The sequence below is a fragment of the Acipenser ruthenus genome, chromosome 57, assembly GCF_902713425.1.
Source record: "Acipenser ruthenus chromosome 57, fAciRut3.2 maternal haplotype, whole genome shotgun sequence".
Taxonomy (NCBI): Eukaryota; Metazoa; Chordata; class Actinopteri; order Acipenseriformes; family Acipenseridae; genus Acipenser; species Acipenser ruthenus.
The window spans coordinates 638787-659107 of NC_081245.1; the positions used below are offsets into that span (position 1 = coordinate 638787).

Genomic DNA, 20321 nt, shown 5'->3' on the forward strand with positions numbered 1-20321 from the left:
CCTTTACCGAGACAGGGAGGCCAGCCAATCAGCATCGCAAGCTGGGTTAGTCAGAGCGTTTCTGCAGCCAATCATACGCGACGGTAACAAACCGGACACGCCTACTACCAGTGACGCTCTACAGGATATAGAAACGTTATTTTTGTTTTTGCGCCGGGGAGCGAGAGAGCGAAGAGGTCGCTGGTAATTTTAAAACGTTTTATCAAACGCGGTTTAAACTATTTAATTTGAGTTAAACTGTGTTCTAGTGTCTTTGTTGTTCGTTTATTACCTGCATGGAGTAGCTGAGTCAATTTTCTGTTTAATTCTGAGCACATTACAAGTCTGTAGGATACTGAAAGAAAAAAGTTACTCCATGCAAAGTTATTATTATTATTATTATTATTATTATTATTATTATTATTATTATTATTATTATATTTCTTAGCAGACCTTATCCAGGGCGACTTGCAATCGTTTGCTGTTTTTGTTCTTTCTTTATCAGAGCAAAAGGAGTTGCTGATTATATGTGAATGGGAATTCCCCAGTAAGTGAAACCCAGTCTGAAACTGAAACCAGTGAAGATGGACGTCAGTGTCTCCGTGTCGTTCTTTCAAGACGAGCTCGCCTCTACCATCGAGCACGCAGTGAAAGCGGCTGTAGACACCGTCTTGTGCCAAATCACAAAAGTTGTCGGCGGCAAATTCACTGAATTCCGAATGGAAATGGCTGGAAAGGAGAAAGAGAATGAAAGTCTGAAGCTGAGATTGGAAATATCAGAGAGCGAGTTGAAAGCAGTGCGGGAATGCCTCAGTGCGGCGGGTGCAAACATCAAACAAGCTCTCCTGAACATAAAACCCGACTGTAATGAACAAGACTTTCAGAGGAATGAGAATCAGGGACTATTAACCAGAGTAAAAGGTAAGTTTAAATTTTGGGATTTAAAAACAGTCTGCAAAAAAAAAAAAAAAGCTATTTAAAAACGCTCAATTATTTTTGGTTAAATGTCTATTTAAAATGAGAGTGCAATTAAAATATTTGCTTTCTATACTTTTGAAGAGACCTTTATCACAGTGTATCAAATATATACCCTGAACATTTTTTCAGTTTTACACATTTTGAGGCATCACCATTGAAACTTAAGATTAGTGGTTAGGGCTCTGGACTCTTGACCGGAGGGTCGTGGGTTCAATCCCAGGTGGGAGACACCAACTGTATAAATAGGTAATTGTATGTAAAAATAATGTGATCTGTATAATGTGAAATAATGTATAATGTGATATCTTGTAACAATTGTAAGTCGCCCTGGATAAGGGCGTCTGCTAAGAAATAAATAATAATAATAATAAATAATATTCATTGGGACACACTTGAAATGTAAAAGTCTGTGTCTGGGATCAATATCTGTGATTTTCTTATTGGGTTGAGCGATCGCCCCCCCCCCCCCTCCCCCCCTAGAATGAGGTCAGCTTGGAGTCACCCTGGTGTGTTCATCAGTAGAATTCTGAAAAGCCTGTGCAGGAAGGGAAGAGTTAAAAACCTGTGCACGTTTGTTTCACACAGATCCTGAAGAGAGACATGCTTCCAGTGACGAAGAGGAGGGGCCAGTGATAGAAGCAGTTTACACACACGAGGAAATCTCTGATCAGGAGTGGGGTGTAAGTCAAATGGAGATTACAAAGCTGACATTTGTTGACAGTAAAGACCCTGAACTTGAACCTGTCCGCATTAAAGAGGGCGTCCCAGAACTGGAGTGTGTTCACATCAGAGAGGAAGTTTCTAATAAAGATGAAGTCAGTATACTGGAGGGGAATATGGTGAAGCTGGGATCTAGACATTGTGATGAGTCCCCACCTGAACTCTCCTGCGTGAAACCCAATCAGCCTGTCTCTGAAGACGCTGGTTCTAGTGTTGGAGGAGAGGGCACTGTGCTGGGGTCCATTCAGGGGAAACATCACCCTCCCCAGGAAAGAGCTGCAGATGGAAAGGAGGAAGGAGCGATGGCGTCCACGAGCAGCACAGCATGTGAGTAAAGCTGAGGACAGCAATGCAAAGTGTTAACAAACTGAGAGGTGGAGCGTGCAAACAGGAGAGTGTCATGCCTGACACACACATATTTCACTGCAGTAAATGTTCTTTTTTTGTTTATAAACATTACAGGCAAGCCCGCAGGCGCCAGGCCTGACCAATCATGAGCTCCTATAAGCGGTTGATTCTTAAAAGTGGACCGATATGCTTACTATGGAGCAGAATCCGTATGTTTGAGAATGAAAGCTTTGTTCCCTGCAGTGTAACAGGTTGACCACTAGATGTCATGAGTTCCTGCATAGTATGCACAGGGACCACACATTTAGTTAGTGCTCCAGCTGAGATCTAGGTTTTATTTAGTTTGTTTGTTTTATTAACGGTTGTTTCCCCACCGCGCTGTAAGAAAAATCAAACCAACACCGGTTTTAATCTGTAAATCAAGACTCCAGCCCTCGGCCGCGTCACATTACAAGTAGCCAAAGCGCTTCTGCACATCAGCAGTTTAAATACAGCAGACAATACAAGGGTCAATGGTGCGCAATCACTGAGGATGATACATCAAAACAAGTCCTCGTGAGTAAGCAGCTTGTTATACGATCACAATCATGTTTACTTCAGGCTGCAGAGTCCTGTTTTACTACAGTATAGTCTTGAGAAGCGATCATCTCGTGAGGGTGCCTAGTTTAACTGCCCTGCGGTGTTAAGTGTAATGGCCTTTGAATTAAAATGACATCACAGTGCAGTATTTTACTGTCAGCACTACCACTGCATTTAAGCAGCTGTGGCTTACTTATTTTCTGTTGCGATGCAAATCTCACAGTTTTCATTCAGCAGAGATGCAAAGCTCCTCTGATCTCAAACCCGAGTGCACTAGGCAGACATCATCATCATTATTATTATTATTATTATTATTACTATTTATTTATTAGCAGACACCCTTACCCAGGGCGACTTACAGTTGATTTGCCATAACTCAGCTGCATCCAGCTTTTAGGAGATATACTGAGATGTGATGGTCAAGATAGCATTCAGTGATAAGGGTGGTGAACATGGCAGAGGTAAGAAAACATATTTTAAAACCTTAAAAACAACACCTTTAACAAGGAAAAGTTTCACTAAACAATAAGGGGAGCAGTGAAAATCCATTTTCAATTACATTTAAGGTAGTTTTAAAATGAGTTTGTCTTCATTGACACCCATTCTATAGAAGGAGGCTGACATTAACAGGAGTGATATTAAGCTGGTTTGACTGTATTCTGATCAGAGTTCACATTAGGAGTTGGTCATGGTTATGAGGGGAATCTCTATAGAAGAGTGAATGTGTAAGAATGCTGTACAGTAACCTTGGTCTCTTTCTTTCTTAGATGAAGGAGAACACGACTCCACTTCATCACTCCACTGCAAAAACTCTTCCAGTGGCAAAACGCAGAGCAAGAAACACAGAGAGACGACAGGCAGAGAAGAAATTTTTAAGAAATTGAGAACTTGCTCAGTTAAAATTCATTCTTTACAAGGCAGACCACCATTTACTCTGCGGAGTACAGAGACTGCACATTCTGTGCGTGTGACCAACTCTGAAACCCGGGGTAATTTGAAGACCTTGCCTTGTTTTGCTAAAGCTAGGAAGAGTTCCCGTCAATTAGGCTCTCCTAAAACTCCCAAGAGAAATCGCACAGGACGGGCTCCATTTCCCTGTGCTGATTGTGGGAAGAGTTTCAGTCAGTTATTACAGCTTAAAAGACACCAGCGTGTTCACAAAGCAAATAAATCACACCAGTGTAATTATTGTGGGAAGCGGTTTAACGAAATAAGAAATATTAAAAGACACGAACTGATTCACACAGGAGAGAAACCGTATCGCTGTAATAAATGTGGGAAGAGTTTTAATGATTTAGGAAATTGTAGAAGACACGAACTAATACACGCAGCAGTGAAACGCTGAATGTTGGGAAAGGTTTAATCTGGTGGATTACTGGTCACCTGAAGAGATTAATGTGATTAACCCTTTGCGGTCCATTTATTGCCTTTGTTCTAGGGGCAAGTCACAGAACAAAAAAAAAAAAATACAGCCTCTATTTAAACATAAATATTTATATAACGTTGCATGTTCTCTCATCTTCTGCTGGTAATAACAGCTGTGCATCTGCCACTGTCCTCATAAAGGAAGGTAACTGATGTATTGAATTATTGAATTTACGGTGCATGGCTTTTATAATTATAATATTTGTTTAAATGCTTGAAGTGATATTTGTTGTCTATATACAGTATGTGTAGGCGATGCTTGATGTAGGTGTTACTGAAGTATTGCTCATATCTAGTAGCTTCTGAATAAACTTTTTTTTTTTTTCTCAAGTAGTCTATTCTTTTTCATAGTCAAAATAAATTCCAAGCCAAAATTTCCTGTTATACGGTATGTCTGATAAACTCCTTGGTGGTGTAGCGTTAGATTGGTTCATAATATCATTCTGTTTATGAAATTAACAGAAATCGAGAATATATAGAGAGAGAGAGAGAGAGAGAGGGTCCTAAGCCATTCTCTCCGTCTACTTGGTTTCTTGTCACAACCCCCCCCCCCCCCCCCCCCCCGACAAAAAATGCTTTTTAAAAGAGTTCTAAACTAAAATACTGGACAAGTGGTTTATCTTCACCATCGCTGAATAAATCCTGTGGCGCCAGCAGTGTTTTAAATGAATGAATATAAAGTGCGTAGGTGTAGGGATTGGATATGGGGACGGGTATGGCATACCATCATATAATCATAACTGTATATAAAGCATCCCTTAAGGATTCACTGGCAGAACTGACTTGCTGCACCTAAAGGAAACATTTATATTGTTGTTTTCCCCCTGCGCAATGTGATGTTTAGCTGCAATACGTTTTGATAAATCTTTTTTTTTTTTGGTCATGTAGAATGTTTTAACGCCAGCACAGCAAAAATCCAAGAACCTGTTTTTATGATGACATTAAATGTGTAGCTAAACCGGGATAGCTGGCTGTATGTTGTTTTTTTTTCTCATCACTTTAATTGGACAGTCAGCTCGTCCAAGTATCACCCTACCTGCCACAGCGTAGCGTTTTATTATAGCATAGTGGCTGTGTATTTGCATTTCTAGCGACCCGGCCTGTGCGCTAGGCAGCACCGGGGCCGCTGCGACCGGTTTCCCCCGCCTGAAGTACTGTACTACTTCCTATCGTCGATTTATATTGACAAAAGAATATTAGAATAGTGTGAGAAACTGTGTAAATCTTCAAAGGAGAGCTAGAGTTCAGAGGTGGGAACACAACATTATTATTATTATCATTATTATTATTATTATTATTATTATTATTACACCGTGTAACAATTTTTTTTTTTTTTTTGGTTCCTGGGTAGTAAGTGTTATTTCCTAATTTCTTATGCCTCAAAAGTATAGAAAATGGCTATTATTCCCCACAAACTTTGCTTTTGTGACCAGGACAGTGATATTTTGAAATGTACCTATTTCCAATGAGAAAACGGGCGAATTTGTGTCTTTTCGTTCACATAAAGTCAGAAAAAAACAACATATGAATCCAAATTAACATGTATTTATACTAAAGTGATACAAAAATGACTACAAAAGATTTAGAAGTGAGCAGTTACGATTGTACTGTAAATCACTTTCACAAATCAGCCCCCAAATGTAGTCTCCCATACATCTGTTTTTTGTCATCTTCCTTGTTCCTATCTCTCCGTTTTTCCTGAGACCCTTTGAGTCCAGTGGCATTATCTCTTATTCTCTTATTCTGCTGGGACTGGTGCTGATACAAAATTTGCAAAAAATGCTTTGATAATAGAGGCCATTGTCACTAGTTCTTCAATATACCTCACTGTGCCAATATACATCAGTGTTTTCTAAATTTCACATTAGCTACAAATCATTATTATTATTTATTTCTTAGCAGATGCCCTTATCCAGGGCGACTTACAATTGTTACAAGATATCACATTATTTTTACATACAATATATATATATATATATTTTTTTGCAAATTATTTTCATCCAATCTCAATGTAGATACACTGATGTATATTAATTGTAGGCTATTAATCATGTTGTAATTTGCTCTTTGTATATAACAGCAGTGAAAGGAGGAGTGTTGCCTGAGGTGAAACGGTTTACCCAATGCTGCAATTTGTACCACCGTCCATTTTGCCAGCCAAGCAAATATAAACCCAATAAACGCCACCATTTAAAAAAGCACTTGGATGTCCATCTAAAGGGTGCCGTGCAGTGTGATGGTTTGTTCTTTAATGGTTTTTACATGTAACATTATTGAAGGTTGTTTAATATATTTACTGAACGATATGAATTTCAAGTAAAATATTGTGCATAAAGTCATTAATACTTATTGTTTACATCTGTTTATTTAAATGTTTATAGAGAATGCTCAGGAATACTCACTTGTAAATACAGTAGGCTTCATAATTATTCATACCCTTTATTCAGTGTAAATGAAATGGGGGGATTAAATTAAAACTTGACCCACCAGCTAATCACAAAGTCAGAATTTAATGGTGGCTGTATTTTAGTAGAAGAAAGTGCCCACTTATGATAAATCAAACTGCTATTAAGTACATATTTCTAATTTGGTTTTAGTGGACGGGTCTAAATGTTGATTTAATCCCCCCAAAGTTGTTTTTAACAATAACAACAAAAAGCGCTTTATTTGCTCTTATCTGCCCCCTATTTTACTGCATTTAATCCTGTACTTCAGAGTACTGTAATCTGCCAAGTGTTTAACCTGTAGTATTTTGTATTTAATCATATCTTGATGTAACTATCACTGTCACTGTTATCTGCTGTATTATTGAATTGTATTTTGTCACACTTGTACTTGCTTGAACCAAAGTCATTGTATTTATCTTGCTCTTATTGTATTATTACTTGTACTGTAACACTTGAAATGTATTTGCTTACGATTGTAAGTCGCCCTGGATAAGGGCGTCTGCTAAGAAATCAATAATAATAATAATAATAGTAATACATTAATTATTTCTTGCTATATTATAAAAACATATCTGTCAAAAATAGCTGCATTTTAATTTTTAATATCCAAACTGCATTATGTATTTGTAATAAAGTTCTTTGTTTGCAATTTTGATCTCCTTGTTTGTTTTCATAGTACTTTTGACAGGAAAGCCGGACTTCAATCAAAACAGATAAATAAATGCTTTTAAATTAAAAAAAAAATAATAATAATAACCTTCTGTGGCAATGTGCCCCGCCCCTGTGTGCATTTGTGTGTTATATGTTGTATGTTGCGTGTGTTAATGTTGGTGTATTGCAGTTGGTACACGGGATATAAATGGGTGTGTGCAGCACGAGTATTTAAATTGTATAATTTTATGGGCAGCAGTGTGGAGTAGTGGTTAGGGCTTTGGACTCCTGACCGGAGGGTCGTGGGTTCAATCCCAGGTGGGGGACACTGCTGCTGTACCCTTGAGCAAGGTACTTTACCTAGATTGCTCCAGTAAAAACCCAACTGTATAAATGGGGAACTGTATGTAAAAATAATGTGATATCTTGTAACAATTGTAAGTCACCCTGGATAAGGGCGTCTGCTAAGAAATAAATAATAATAATAATTATTATTATTATTATATTTAGGCACGGGATTGCACTTCACGTGCATTTAAAGTATATAATATGTGAGCACGAGGTTGCACAGAATTAAATCACGTGCTGGGATTCAAGTGAATAATTAATTAGTAATTGAATCCCAGCACAACAGTACATATCGATGCACGTCTCACTCACTCGGGGTTGTGTGTTCGAGAGTGGAGAACGGGAGAGAGAGGAGTAAAAGAAAAGTAAGAACGTAAATATAAGAAGTGTTTCTCACCGTGTTTCTCACTGTTTTTGTTTGTCTATTTATTTTGGCGCAAGTGTTGTGTCCTGTGTTTTTGTTACAACCTTTTTATTTTCTGTTCTGTTTAATTATTAAATGCTGAGCGCGATCACACGCTCAGCTTCACCAAAACCCCAAGTCTCTGTGTGTTACTTCCTGTTTCTGGTCTGACGTCACCCACTGCAGCCGTCTTTGTGACACCTTCAGACAACTGAATGAATGACTGTGTTAACATCTATTTTGTCAGGGGTGCATAACTCTGGGGAAAGAAGGTTTTCATTTTTTGATCCCCCTGAGGCCTTCAAAACCTGCTGGACTGACTGCGACTCTAGAGGAGCAGAATTGTGCACCACTAAATGTATATATTACACTTGATGTGGGATTTTGACAATTTATGTGTGGGAAAATTAAACATGTTCAGTCCAAATGTTTATTAATCGGAGAACATGTGGATGTCAATAAATGCATTATTACAAATATTAACCATCCATCCATCATCAATAATCACTTCATCCAATACAGTCACGGTGAGCTGGAGCTTAGCCCGGCAGACACGGTGCAAGGCAGGACTACACCCAGGATGGGACACCAGTCCAACACTGGCCAACTCTCACACTCACACAAGCATGCACACAGAGGACAATTTAGAGTGACCAATCAACCTGACCACTATGTTTTTGGATGAGGGGAGGAAAACGGTGTGCCTGGTGAAAACCAACACGAACAGGGGGAGAACATGCAAACTCCCCTGAAACGGGAATCAAACCTGGGACCCTGGAGCTGTGAAGCAGTAGCGCTAACCACCACACCACCATGCCACAAACTATAACCTAATATACATGATCAATCATAAGAGCAAAGATTGTAATCAAGTTCTTTGTTAAAACCTCCAGTGGTTACAGAACTCCTTGTTGTTATTATTATTATTATTATTATTATTATTATTATTATTATTATTATTATTATTATTATTATTATTTATTTCTTAGCAGACGCCCTTATCCAGGGTGACTTACAATTGTTACAAGATATCACATTATTTTTACATACAATTATCCATTTATACAGTTAGGGTTTTACTGGAGCAATCTAGGTAAAGTACCTTGCTCAAGAGTACAGCAGCAGTGTCCCCCACCTGGGATTGAACCCACGACCCTCCGGTCAAGAGTCCAGAGCCCTAACCACTACTCCACGCTGCTACTCTATGTGTATGTTGTGTATGTAATCAAAAAATCTTCCAATTTTAATAGGAACAGATAAAATCCACTTCCTTTGTAATAATTCTTTTCTATACCAACAAACATCACAGATGTGTTCAATGATTATAATCTTTAATACGAGGCTGTAGTCAGATTTCTATTTGCATCACAGCTTGTTATTTAGGGTTTGGGGTTAGGGTTGGTTTGTCTTCAATTCCACTTTTAGCCACCAACTGTACCTATAGGCAACCACTTTCACTTCAATACAACTGCACCTTGCTGAAAGAGACCCATTTAATCACCACCTCTATGTGACTACATGGTAAATTGCTGTATATTGTGTGTGTGTGTGTTTCACATATGGACATAAATTGCTATAGATCATTTCTTAGCTGATGCTTTTATTCAAAGTGACTTGAATTTGTGCTCATTTATAGAGCTGGGTATTTTACTGGAGCAATCTGTGAAGTACCTGCTTGCAGTGCCCCACCTGGGTTTGAATCTTCAACCCTCCAGTAAAGAGTCCAGAGCCCTAAACACGAATCCACATGCTGGTATATCTATGTGAACATGTCCAGGGGTGAATATACCCTATATCTAATTCACTTTGTGCATGCTGCAAATTAACATGGTTTACGCAGGTTTGTATTTGTATTTTACATCTACATTGAAATTCTAATTTCAGTTTGTATTTCATTTAGGATATGTAAATACATGGCACAGGGATATTTAGCTATGACTAGGGACCTACCTAAATCGCGAAATCGCGAAATTGAGGGTTCACCGCGAAATTCACCTCTTCGGGGCCAATGCATACAAACAAGTACGGAGAGGAAAAAAAAAAAAAAACTTGTTTAAATGAACTACTGCACAACGCAAGTGACGCAAACTACGTATCTTCCATCTGCAGATAGCCCTTTTTTATTCATTCGTCGTCCCGTGTGCATTGCACTTAAGCAAAAAACACACAAACAGAAAATGTCCACAAATAACATTTACAAAATGAATTCTCCAAAGCAGTTAACGTTCTTGTTTTAATCAGCCTATCAGCGCGTCTTTACTGCTTTTATGTGATCTGTACTGTGCAGGAGGGGGCGGGACAAAGTTGGTGCTGCATTCTTTTGATTTAGGTTGCTAAAATCTAGTTTTCAACACTGGAGAGAAAATAGTAGAAATGGACGACAGAAAAAGCAAAGTATATGATGATCGTTTTAAGATATTTCCCAAAGAAACTACATGCAGACTGAGGTAATTGTTTTCCATATCTTAATGTGTCTTTGGAGATCGATCGCTATTTAGCTTCAGAATCACACATTAAACAAAAGGCTACTACAGAGGCTACTGAACAGAATGTAAAATAAACAGCTTTCAGAAAACAAACTGGAAAGCCAGCCCAGACAAGAAGTATTCCTGTCTGCAAGTTAAATCAGTACTAAAACGATCCAGCACAGCCACCTCGCTTCAACCTGTTGCTTACAGTTGGAATTTTAGACCCGAATAGCCACGTCTTCTTTGTTTTGACTCGGTACTAATAAAATAAATGATTGGATGGGACAAATAACATGACAACAAACGTGCTGCATACATTGACTTTATTAAAGTATGCCAGATGCCCCTGTGTAACCGAGTTTTTGGGCTGTTTCTAATCGATTTCCACATCTGTATAACTTGGCAAAGCTTCGCCTTAACTTCCAACCAATTCAGTGGATGCAGACGTGCAGTCTCAATGTATGGGCAAGTCAACTGCAGGGGGATGCTGCATACTCGCCTTTAACAAATGCCAGCACTCTGTTTCAGTAAGGAAGCAAGTACCACTATTTTTAGGCTTTATAGTGTTCTGAAATACTGTCTACTTAGGTTTATTTAATGTTTAAACATGTCCGCGAAATGTCCGCGAAATCCTAATTTTATTCCGCAACATACCCGTGAAAAATACGTAAATTTACCGTGATTTAAGTAGACCCCTAGCTATGACATACAAACCCCATGCTGGTCCAGGTTACATGCACTTGTAGAAGGGATAATCCTTGTGGGATACTCAGACAAAAAACAGGTCAACATGATATGACCAAAGGGACTTAAACAAAGGGATCATCATTCAACTTTGATAAATCAATTATCATATGAGCTTAAAGGACAGAACAAAAACTGGGATGCAAATAATATGAGTGACGACCTGAACTTCAGCTTCCTGTATCTGATTGCTAACCTATACAGACATGTAAGCATGTCAATTTTACATTGTAAATAAGATGAGAATGACACACATCATTCTTACTTTAATACGATTGAGTAAATGTAGATTGTGTGAAGCTATACCCCTATAAAAATGTACCACGGTTCTATAGTGTAGCTATACTGTTATTATTCTGGTTGTACTGCATTATTGTAACACGGAATTGTACATTGATGGTGTAGGATACATATATTATACAATACAATTGGACTTTCACAGATACCATCGTACCTTGTTCCAAAATCCAGTGGTACATTTTTACAGGGTTCCGTTCTAACAGTATTGTTGCAGTAGAAACACACGGATAACTGAACAGATTCCACAGAAGCGGAGGGCAGTATATTAATCAGAGAGTATCAAGCAATATTTTTACGCTGACATCAAGACCATTCCCAACAATGCTTGCACGTTTTTTTTTTCTACATACATTACACACCGCAAATAGTTACTGCTTTTGTATATATTATATGGAAACGGAAGCGCATTAATTAATACTGCCTTTATAAATGTAATGAGGATTCAATGGTTTATTTAGAACGCAATGTCGATGCATTCATTATTTGAAACACATAAATAAAATGGGCATTGACAATGCAGAGAAAATTAAATTCTGTAAACCAAAAAGAACAGACTTCACATGGGGGGGGATCAGTGCGTCAATGTGAGGACAGTGCGTCACTGTAGAGGCGGAGTTAGAGGCGGAGTTAAAGGGTGCCAGGGGTGTGTCATCCGTCTTGCAAATATACTCTGTTGGCTGATGCAGGGAGGCCAGCCAATCAGCCTCGCAAGCTGGGTTAGTCAGAGCGTTTCTGCAGCCAATCATACGCGACGGTAACAAACCAGACACGCCTACTACCAGTGACGCTTCCAGGAAATAGAAACGTTTTCTTGTTTTTACGCCGGGGAGCGAGAGAGCGAAGAGGTCGCTGGTAATTTTAAAACGTTTTATCACACGCGGTTTAAACTATTTAATTTGGGTTAAACTGTGTTCTAGTCATTTGTGTCTTTGTTGTTCGTTTATTACCTGCATGGAGTAGCTGAGACAGAGTCAATTTTCTGTTTAATTCTGAGCACATTACAAGTCTGTAGGATACTGAAAGAAAAAAGTTACTCCGTGCAAAGTTATTATTATTATTATTATTATTATTATTATTATTATTATTATTATTATTATTATTATTATTATTATTTATGTATTTCTTAGCAGACGCCCTTATCCAGGGCGACTTGCAATCGTTTGCTGTTTTTGTTCTTTCTTTATCAGAGCAAAACGGAGTTGCTGATTATATGTGAATGGGAATTCCCCAGTAAGTGAAACCCAGTCTGAAACTGAAACCAGTGAAGATGGACGTCAGCGTCTCCGTGTCGTTCTTTCAAGACGAGCTCGCCTCTACCATCGAGCACGCAGTGAAAGCGGCTGTAGACACCGTCTTGTGCCAAATCACAAAAGTTGTCGGCGGCAAATTCACTCAATTCCAAATGGAAATGGCTGGAAAGGAGAAAGAGAATGAAAGTCTGAAGCTGAGATTGGAAATATCAGAGAGCGAGTTGAAAGCGGTGCGGGAATGCCTCAGTGCGGCGGGTGCAAACATCAAACAAGCTCTCATGAACATAAACCCCGACTGTGATGAACAAGACTTTCCAAGGAATGAGAACCAGGCACTATTGACCAGAGTTCAAGGTAAAAAAAAAAATTAAAAAAAAAAGCAATTTAAAAACGCTCAATTATTTTTGGTTAAATGTCTATTTAAAATGAGAGTGCAATTAAAATATTTGCTTTCTGTACTTTTGAAGAGACCTTTATCAGAGTGTACCAAATATATACCCTGAACATTTTTCAGTTTTACACATTTTGAGGCATCGCCATTGAAACCTAAGAATTAGTTTGATAATGAGGTCAGCTTGGAGTCACCCTGGTGTGTTTATCAGTAGAATTCTGAAAAGCCTGTGCAGGAAGGGAAGAGTTAAAAACCTGTGCATGTTTGTTTCACACAGATCCTGAAGAGAGACCTGCTTCCAGTGACGAAGAGGAGGGGCCAGTGATAGAAGCTGTTTACACACACGAGGAAATCTCTGATCAGGAGTGGTGTGTAACTCAAATGGAGATTACAAAGCTGACATTTGTTGACAGTAAAGACCCTGAACTTGAACCTGTCCGCATTAAAGAGGGCGTCCCAGATCTGGAGTGTGTTCACATCACAGAGGAAGTTTCTAATAAAGATGAAGTCAGTATACTGGAGGGGAATATGGTGAAGCTGGGATCTAGCCATTGTGATGAGTCCCCACCTGAACTCTCCTGCGTGAAACCCAATCAGCCTGTCTCTGAAGACGCTGGTTCTAGTGTTGGAGAAGATGGCACTGTGCTGGGGTCCATTCAGAGGAAACATCACCCCCCTCAGGAAAGAGCTGCAGATGGAAAGGAGGATGGAGCGATGGCGTCCACGAGCAGCACAGCATGTGAGTAAAGCTGAGGACAGCAATGCAAAGTGTTAACAAACTGAGAGGTGGAGCGTGCAAACTGGAGAGTGTTTGGGCTACTACACATTTTAACACATTTTCTTGTCGGTCATCTAGATTCAAATTAGAACAGTACTAATGGACTCCCCTTAAATATATAATAAGACAAATAATTTTAATAATAATAAGAAGAAATGGAGTAATGAATATTATTATTATTATTATTTATTTCTTAGCAGACGCCCTTATCCAGGGCGACTTACAATTGTTACAAGATATCACATTATACATTATTTCACATTATACAGATATCACATTATTTTTACATACAATTCCCCATTTATACAGTTGGGTTTTTACTGGAGCAATCTAGGTAAAGTACCTTGCTCAAGGGTACAACAGCAGTGTCCCCCACTGGGGATTGAACCCACAACCCTCTGGTCAAGAGTCCAGAGCCCTAACCACTACTCCACACTGCTGCCCTTATAATAATAATCCATCCTAATTCATACCCAGGCTACACTGCTCCATTTACCCTCTGATCCTTTAGCAATCTTTTTTTTTTTGTTTCTGACAGAGCTTGCTTATCAAACCACCCAATTCCTTGCTGTAAAAAAAACATTTCTATTTTTCTTCCTCCACATAACATCATACCCACTATCAGTGTTTATTTTTTTACACACTGGCCCCTCTTGCTGTTCTTTCAGCCGTTGATCTTCGTAGACTATCGGGTTTATTTATTTATTTCATTTATATAGCGCCTTTCATACCAAAGTATCACAAGACACTGTGCATAAATACATAAAAATACAATAAAATATAAAATATACAAATAATAGTAAAAAAATTAATGATTTAAAAGCTAGCAATTATGTTGCATTAAAACCACTAAGATAAAAATGCCATTTTATAAAAATGTGTTTTAAGCTTAGACTTAAAAATACCCACAGACCCAGCTTCCCTAACACATGAAGGTGGAGCATTCCATAGTTTAGGGACCCTAAAGAAAAAGCCCTACCTCCTGTATTGATTTTACTGGCCCTGGGAACAGCGAGCAGCCCTGCTTCCTGAGATCTAAGAGTGTGATTTGGGAGATACACGGTCAGTAGCTCCTGCAAATAGCTAGGAGCTGCTCCATTGAAGGCTTTATAGGTCAGTAATAAGATTTCAAAATCAATTCTATATTGAACAGCGAGCCAGTGCAAGAAGGCTCAAACAGGGGTGATATGCTCATGTTCTTTGGTTTTATTCTAGCAGCGGTATTCTGAACAAGCTGTAGGCGGGACGCCTCACGTTTTGGAATGCCAGAGAGGAGTGCATTACAGTAATCAATTCTTGAAGATGCAAAGGCATGTGTTAGTCACTCAGCGTCGGATAAGGAGATAATTGGTCTCAGTTTGGCTATGTTTCTCGAGTGATAGAAGGATACTTTTGAAACGTCCCTAATACGAGACTCAAATGATAAACCAGGATCAAAGGGAAACCCCAAATTTGCTCTTTTTCATTTTCTATATTTTTTTCTTTTTCATCATCCATTTCGGATTGGTAATTTCCATATTCGTTGTCACTATTAATGGGTTATTTTTTTGGCATCGTTTTAACGCTTCAGCCTCGCTAAGTGCTTAACCCTTTGCGGACTGTGAGAATTCTACCATTCTGAGGGCCGGCTGACATGACTTAACTTTAGAGCATGTGTCGGACCAAATATCTGCTTGAAGTATACACTATTATACATTTCTAAAAAGCTGTTGTTCTGCAGATTACTTCATAAATAATGGTTTCATTCTGTGATCAAGTATACCCACACTGACCTAGTTTGAATGTGAAAAAAAAAGTTTAGGAATCCATTAATTTTTCTTTAGCAATGTCCACAAGTGTAATTTACTGATCTCCTGCTTGAACTATGTAAAGTTATCAGTGGTTGTCATATAGGAGGCTGTGTGGTCCAGTGGTTAAAGAAAAGGGCTTGTAACCAAGAGGTCCCCGGTTCAAATCCCACCTCAGCCACTGACTCATTGTGTGACCCTGAGCAAGTCACTTCACCTCCTTGTGCTCCGTCTTTCGGGCGAGACGTAATTGTAAGTGACTCTGCAGCTGATGCATAGTTCCGTCAACATCTTCTATAAAAATGTCTTCAATTATTTTTTTTTTGGATCAGTAAGCGTTCTGGGTCTTGCAAAACGATTTTGAAACCGCTCTGGTAAAGCATTGCGCTTTGATGCCGTGGTCTACGGTAATCTCAAGTAAACACTGCAACCGTAGATATTGAAATGCTGCACTGCGTCCCAAAACTCTATTGGTCAGGGGCTTTTAGTGAAATACATTTTGATTAGTTTGTGTGGCAATGTGCCCCGCCCCTGTGTGCATGTGTGTGTTAAGTGTTGTATGTTGCGTGTGTTAATGTTGGTGTATAGTCATTGGTACACGGGATATAAACGGGTCTGTGTTTCACGTGTATTTAAAAATGTAGATTTGTATTTAGGCACGAGGAGGGCACAAATCACTCACGTGCTGGTTAAATGTAATATGTGAGCACGGGGTTGCACAGAATTAATTCACGTGCTGGGATTCAAGTGAATAATTAATTGGTAATTGAATCCCAGCACAACAGTATATATAGACACATTTTCATTCACTCGGGGTTGGGTGTTCGTGAGTGGAGAACGGGAGAGAGAGAGAGGAGAAAGAAAGAAAGAAAGAAACGTTTGTTTTGCTTCACTCACCGTTTGTCTGTCTGTTTACTGTTTTAGTCCGTTTTTGTTCGTCTATTTATTTTGGTCTCAAGTGCCGTGTCCTGTTTTGTGTTTAAAACCTTTTTATTTTCTGTCTGTTAATTATTAAATGCTGAGCGCGATCACGCGCTCAGCTTCACCAAAACCCCAAGTCTCTGTCGTTTTATTTCCTGGATCTGGTCTGACGCCACCCACTCCGGCCGTCTTTGTGACAGTTTGTCATGCCTGAAGTTTGTCACATAGATATTTCACTGCAGTAAATGTTCTTTTTTTGTTTATAAGCATATGGGTCAGTTTAGTATGCTGTCAGGTAATTCTTTGTACTTGAACACACTGTGGTAGCCCGAATCTCATGCCAAAAAACAAAACAAAAAAAATCGATCTGAGCCTACAGACCTACGATCTTAACATAACATACTCGTCACAGCGTTGTGTGCAATTACGTCACTGGACAAATTCATCTAAAATTATAATGCGCTGCCTGCAACGGAAAATTCCCCCCTTCGACTCTCTGATTGGTTAAATGTAGTGTCCAGTCGTAAAACGCAGCTGTCATGTGGTTCCAGTATTTTTTTTTTCACCCAGCACGTGCAAGCGATACTGGCTGCACCCCAAACCGCGCCCTTGCTCGCTCGTTACCCTCCCTTGAGGGGCAGAAGTACTGTGTTCGCCATCATAAGGGTTGTCCCAATTCGTTAGGGAACGAGTGAAGGGAGCTTTATGTGCCCTTCACTGCACCCTTCGACTGAGTGTACAAAACAGCTGACTTCTGCGGAAGTGTTTTTGTGCTGAAGTCCCAGAACTCTCTGCGTTAAAGGCGGAGACAGGTGGGGAACAATTTACAAATATGTGCAGCCGCGTCTGACATGAATATAATGTAAATGTAGTGAGCTAGGAGATTGTAGATATTGTTAAGTTATTTAACAGGCAAATTATTTGTGAAATGTATGTTGTATTGAGTCGCTTAGCTAATAAAATTGATCTTTTTAAATCTATGATCACGATTTAGATATGTGATCAGAAAGTACAGCGAAAAATCTTCTCAATAAATATCGAATGCTGGAATTAATTAGTGTATAAGATATCCTCTTTACAACCCACAATGATGACAGTAGGCTGACATTAACAGGGGTGATATTAAGGAGATTTGACTGGATTCTCTCTGTATGCAGTCATCAGAGTTCACTCTAGGAGTTGGTCATGGTTATGAGGGTGAATGTGTAAGAATGCTGTACAGTAACCTTGGTCTCTTTCTATCTTTAGCTTCTACAGTAGATGAAGGAGAACACGACTCCACTCCATCACCCCACAGCAAAAACTCTTCCAGCGGCAACCTGCAGAGCAGGGAAGACAGAGAGATGACCCAAGAAGAACACATAAAGAAATTGAGAACTTGCTCAGTTAAAATTCATTATTTACAAGACAGACCACCATTTACTCTGCAGAGTACAGAGACTGCACATTCTGTGTGTGTGAACAACTCTGAAACCCGGGGCAACTTGAAGACCTTGCCTTGTTCTGCTAAAGCTAAAGCTGGGAAGAGTTCCTGTCAATTAGGCTCTCCTATAACTCACAAGGGAAGTCAAAGAGAAAGGGCTCCATTTCCCTGTGATGATTGTGGGAAGAGTTTCAGTTGTGTGTCAGTCCTTAACAGACACAAACTGATTCACACAGGAGAGAAGCCACATCAGTGTAATAAATGCAAGAAGCGCTTCAATTATTCTGGAAATCTTCAAAAACACCAGCAAATTCACACAGGAGAGAAGCCATACCAGTGTAATGAATGTGAGATGCGCTTCAATTATTCTGCAAGTCTTAAAAGACACAAACTAATTCACACAGGAGAGAAGCCATATCAGTGTAATGAATGCGAGATGTGCTTCAGTGATTTAAGAAATCTCAAAAAACACCGGGGAATTCACACAGGAGAGAAGCCATATCAGTGTAATGAATGCGAGATGTGCTTCAGTGATTTCATGAATCTTAAAAAACACAGGGGAATTCACACAGGAGAGAAGCCATATCAGTGTAGTGAATGCAAGATGCATTTCAATTATTATGCAGGTCTTAAAAGACACAAACTAATTCACACAGGAGAGAAGCCATATCAGTGCAATGAATGCAAGAAGTGCTTCAATTATTCTGGAAATCTTAAAAGACACCAGAAAATTCACACCGGGAAGAAACCACATTACTGTACTGATTGTAGAAGGAGCTTTACTGGATTAAGAAGTCTTAAAAAACACAAACTAACTCACAAAGGAGAGAAACCGTACCACTGTAGTGAATGTGGGAAAGGTTTCTTTCGAACAGACAGACTTAATAAACACAGAGAAATTCACACAGCAGTGAAACCCTGAACGCTGAAAGTTGGGAAAGTTTTGATCTGACGAGACACACCTTAAAAACCAGGAAATTCTCCTCAAGACAAAAACATGAATTTAACCACTAAACCTCTATTGATGGGGGCCCGTGCCAGGACTTCTAATTGACTTTGTTTGACTGTAGGGGGGCAGGTCACAGAAATAATAAAAAGAAATACACCCCGTATTTATAAAAATAAAATAAAATAAAAACATTTCCTGTCTGCATCACCACAGTAACTAAAGCCTCTACTTGGAAACTGCCAGGGAACTGCTTGTAGACTGACAGAAACGTTGTGTTAAAACCAGAAGGGAAAGACTGTTGCAGCGCTACAAAGGCAGGACTGTGACTTGGCTTCTTCACGGCTAAACCCCTGGAGCAAGGTGTAAACGCTGGGCTTCTCTTTGCATCCCTCCAGGCTGCTCCACGGAACAACGACCATCGCAGGATTGGTATTCTTCTTACCTCTTCATAAGAGTGCTTTATTTCTCCAAAAGAGACTTTTGCACATCCCTCCAAGTCATAAAGGAAGGTAACTGATGTATTGAATTTGCGGTGCATGGCTTGGAATTATTATGTTGTTTAAATGCTTGTAATGGTATTTATTGTCTATATACAGTATGTATCGGTGATGCTGAAGTATTGCTAATATCTAGTAGTATTTAGCTTCTGAATAAGCTTTCTCATGTAGTCTATTGTTAAACAGCACTGTCAAGCATGTAGTGGAACCCAAGGCGTGAAAGATATTATTGTTTTTATTATTTATTTCTTCACAGATGCCCTTATCCAGGGCGACTTACAATTGTTACAAAATACCACACTACTGAATATCACATTACAACATACCACATTACTGAATATCACATTACAGAGTATCATATTGCAGATAAGAGCAGTTATAAAGAACAATAAAATCAGTAGCAAATAAGATCAAATTCAAATAAGAGCAAAATAAAGAAAACAGCAAATAATTAACATTTGAGAGCGAGTTTGACTAAGAGAATTTACCTTTTATAGTAAAATTATTTGCTTCTATGAGTAAAGTCCAGTAAGAGCATGTAGTAAGAACGATATGGGCAGCAGTGTGGAGTAGTGGTTAGGGCTCTGGACTCTTGACTGGAGGGTCGTGGGTTCAATCCCAGGTGGGGGACACTGCTGCTGTACCCTTGAGCAAGGTACTTTACCTAGATCGCTCCAGTAAAAACCCAACTGCATAAATGGGTAATTGTATGTAAAAATAATGTGATATCTTGTAACAGTTGTAAGTCGCCCTGGATAAGGGCATCTGCTCAGAAATAAATAATAATAATAATAATAATAATAATAATAACATGGATGAGAATGATTTCCAATAAGAGCAATTACAAAAAACATGAATACGGATGCCTGTAACAGGAAAATCAAATATAAGATACAGGAAGTAGTTATAATGAAGAGCAGCAGTAGAATACGGCG

General features: G+C 39.1%; 1 protein-coding gene across 3 annotated transcripts in view; it reads left to right on the forward strand.

Annotated features, from left to right (window-relative positions):
* The first annotated feature begins 74 nt into the window (after positions 1-74).
* LOC131696629 (zinc finger protein 892-like) overlaps positions 75-20321 on the forward strand; it is a 21190-nt gene continuing 943 nt past the window's right edge. Inside the window, exons 1-3 of one of the 3 annotated variants that reach the window (XM_059017615.1) lie at positions 75-900; positions 13309-13770; positions 17766-20321. The exon at positions 17766-20321 is cut by the window's right edge and continues 943 nt beyond it. In XM_059017615.1, the coding sequence (XP_058873598.1) occupies positions 564-900; positions 13309-13770; positions 17766-18862 (1896 nt within the window). In that variant the 5' untranslated portion in view covers positions 75-563 and the 3' untranslated portion in view covers positions 18863-20321. Of the gene's footprint in view, positions 901-1542; positions 2005-3371; positions 4552-12248; positions 12995-13308; positions 13771-17765 lie in introns of those variants that run through there. The other 2 variants (XM_059017616.1, XM_059017614.1) reach the window with 2 other exon arrangements.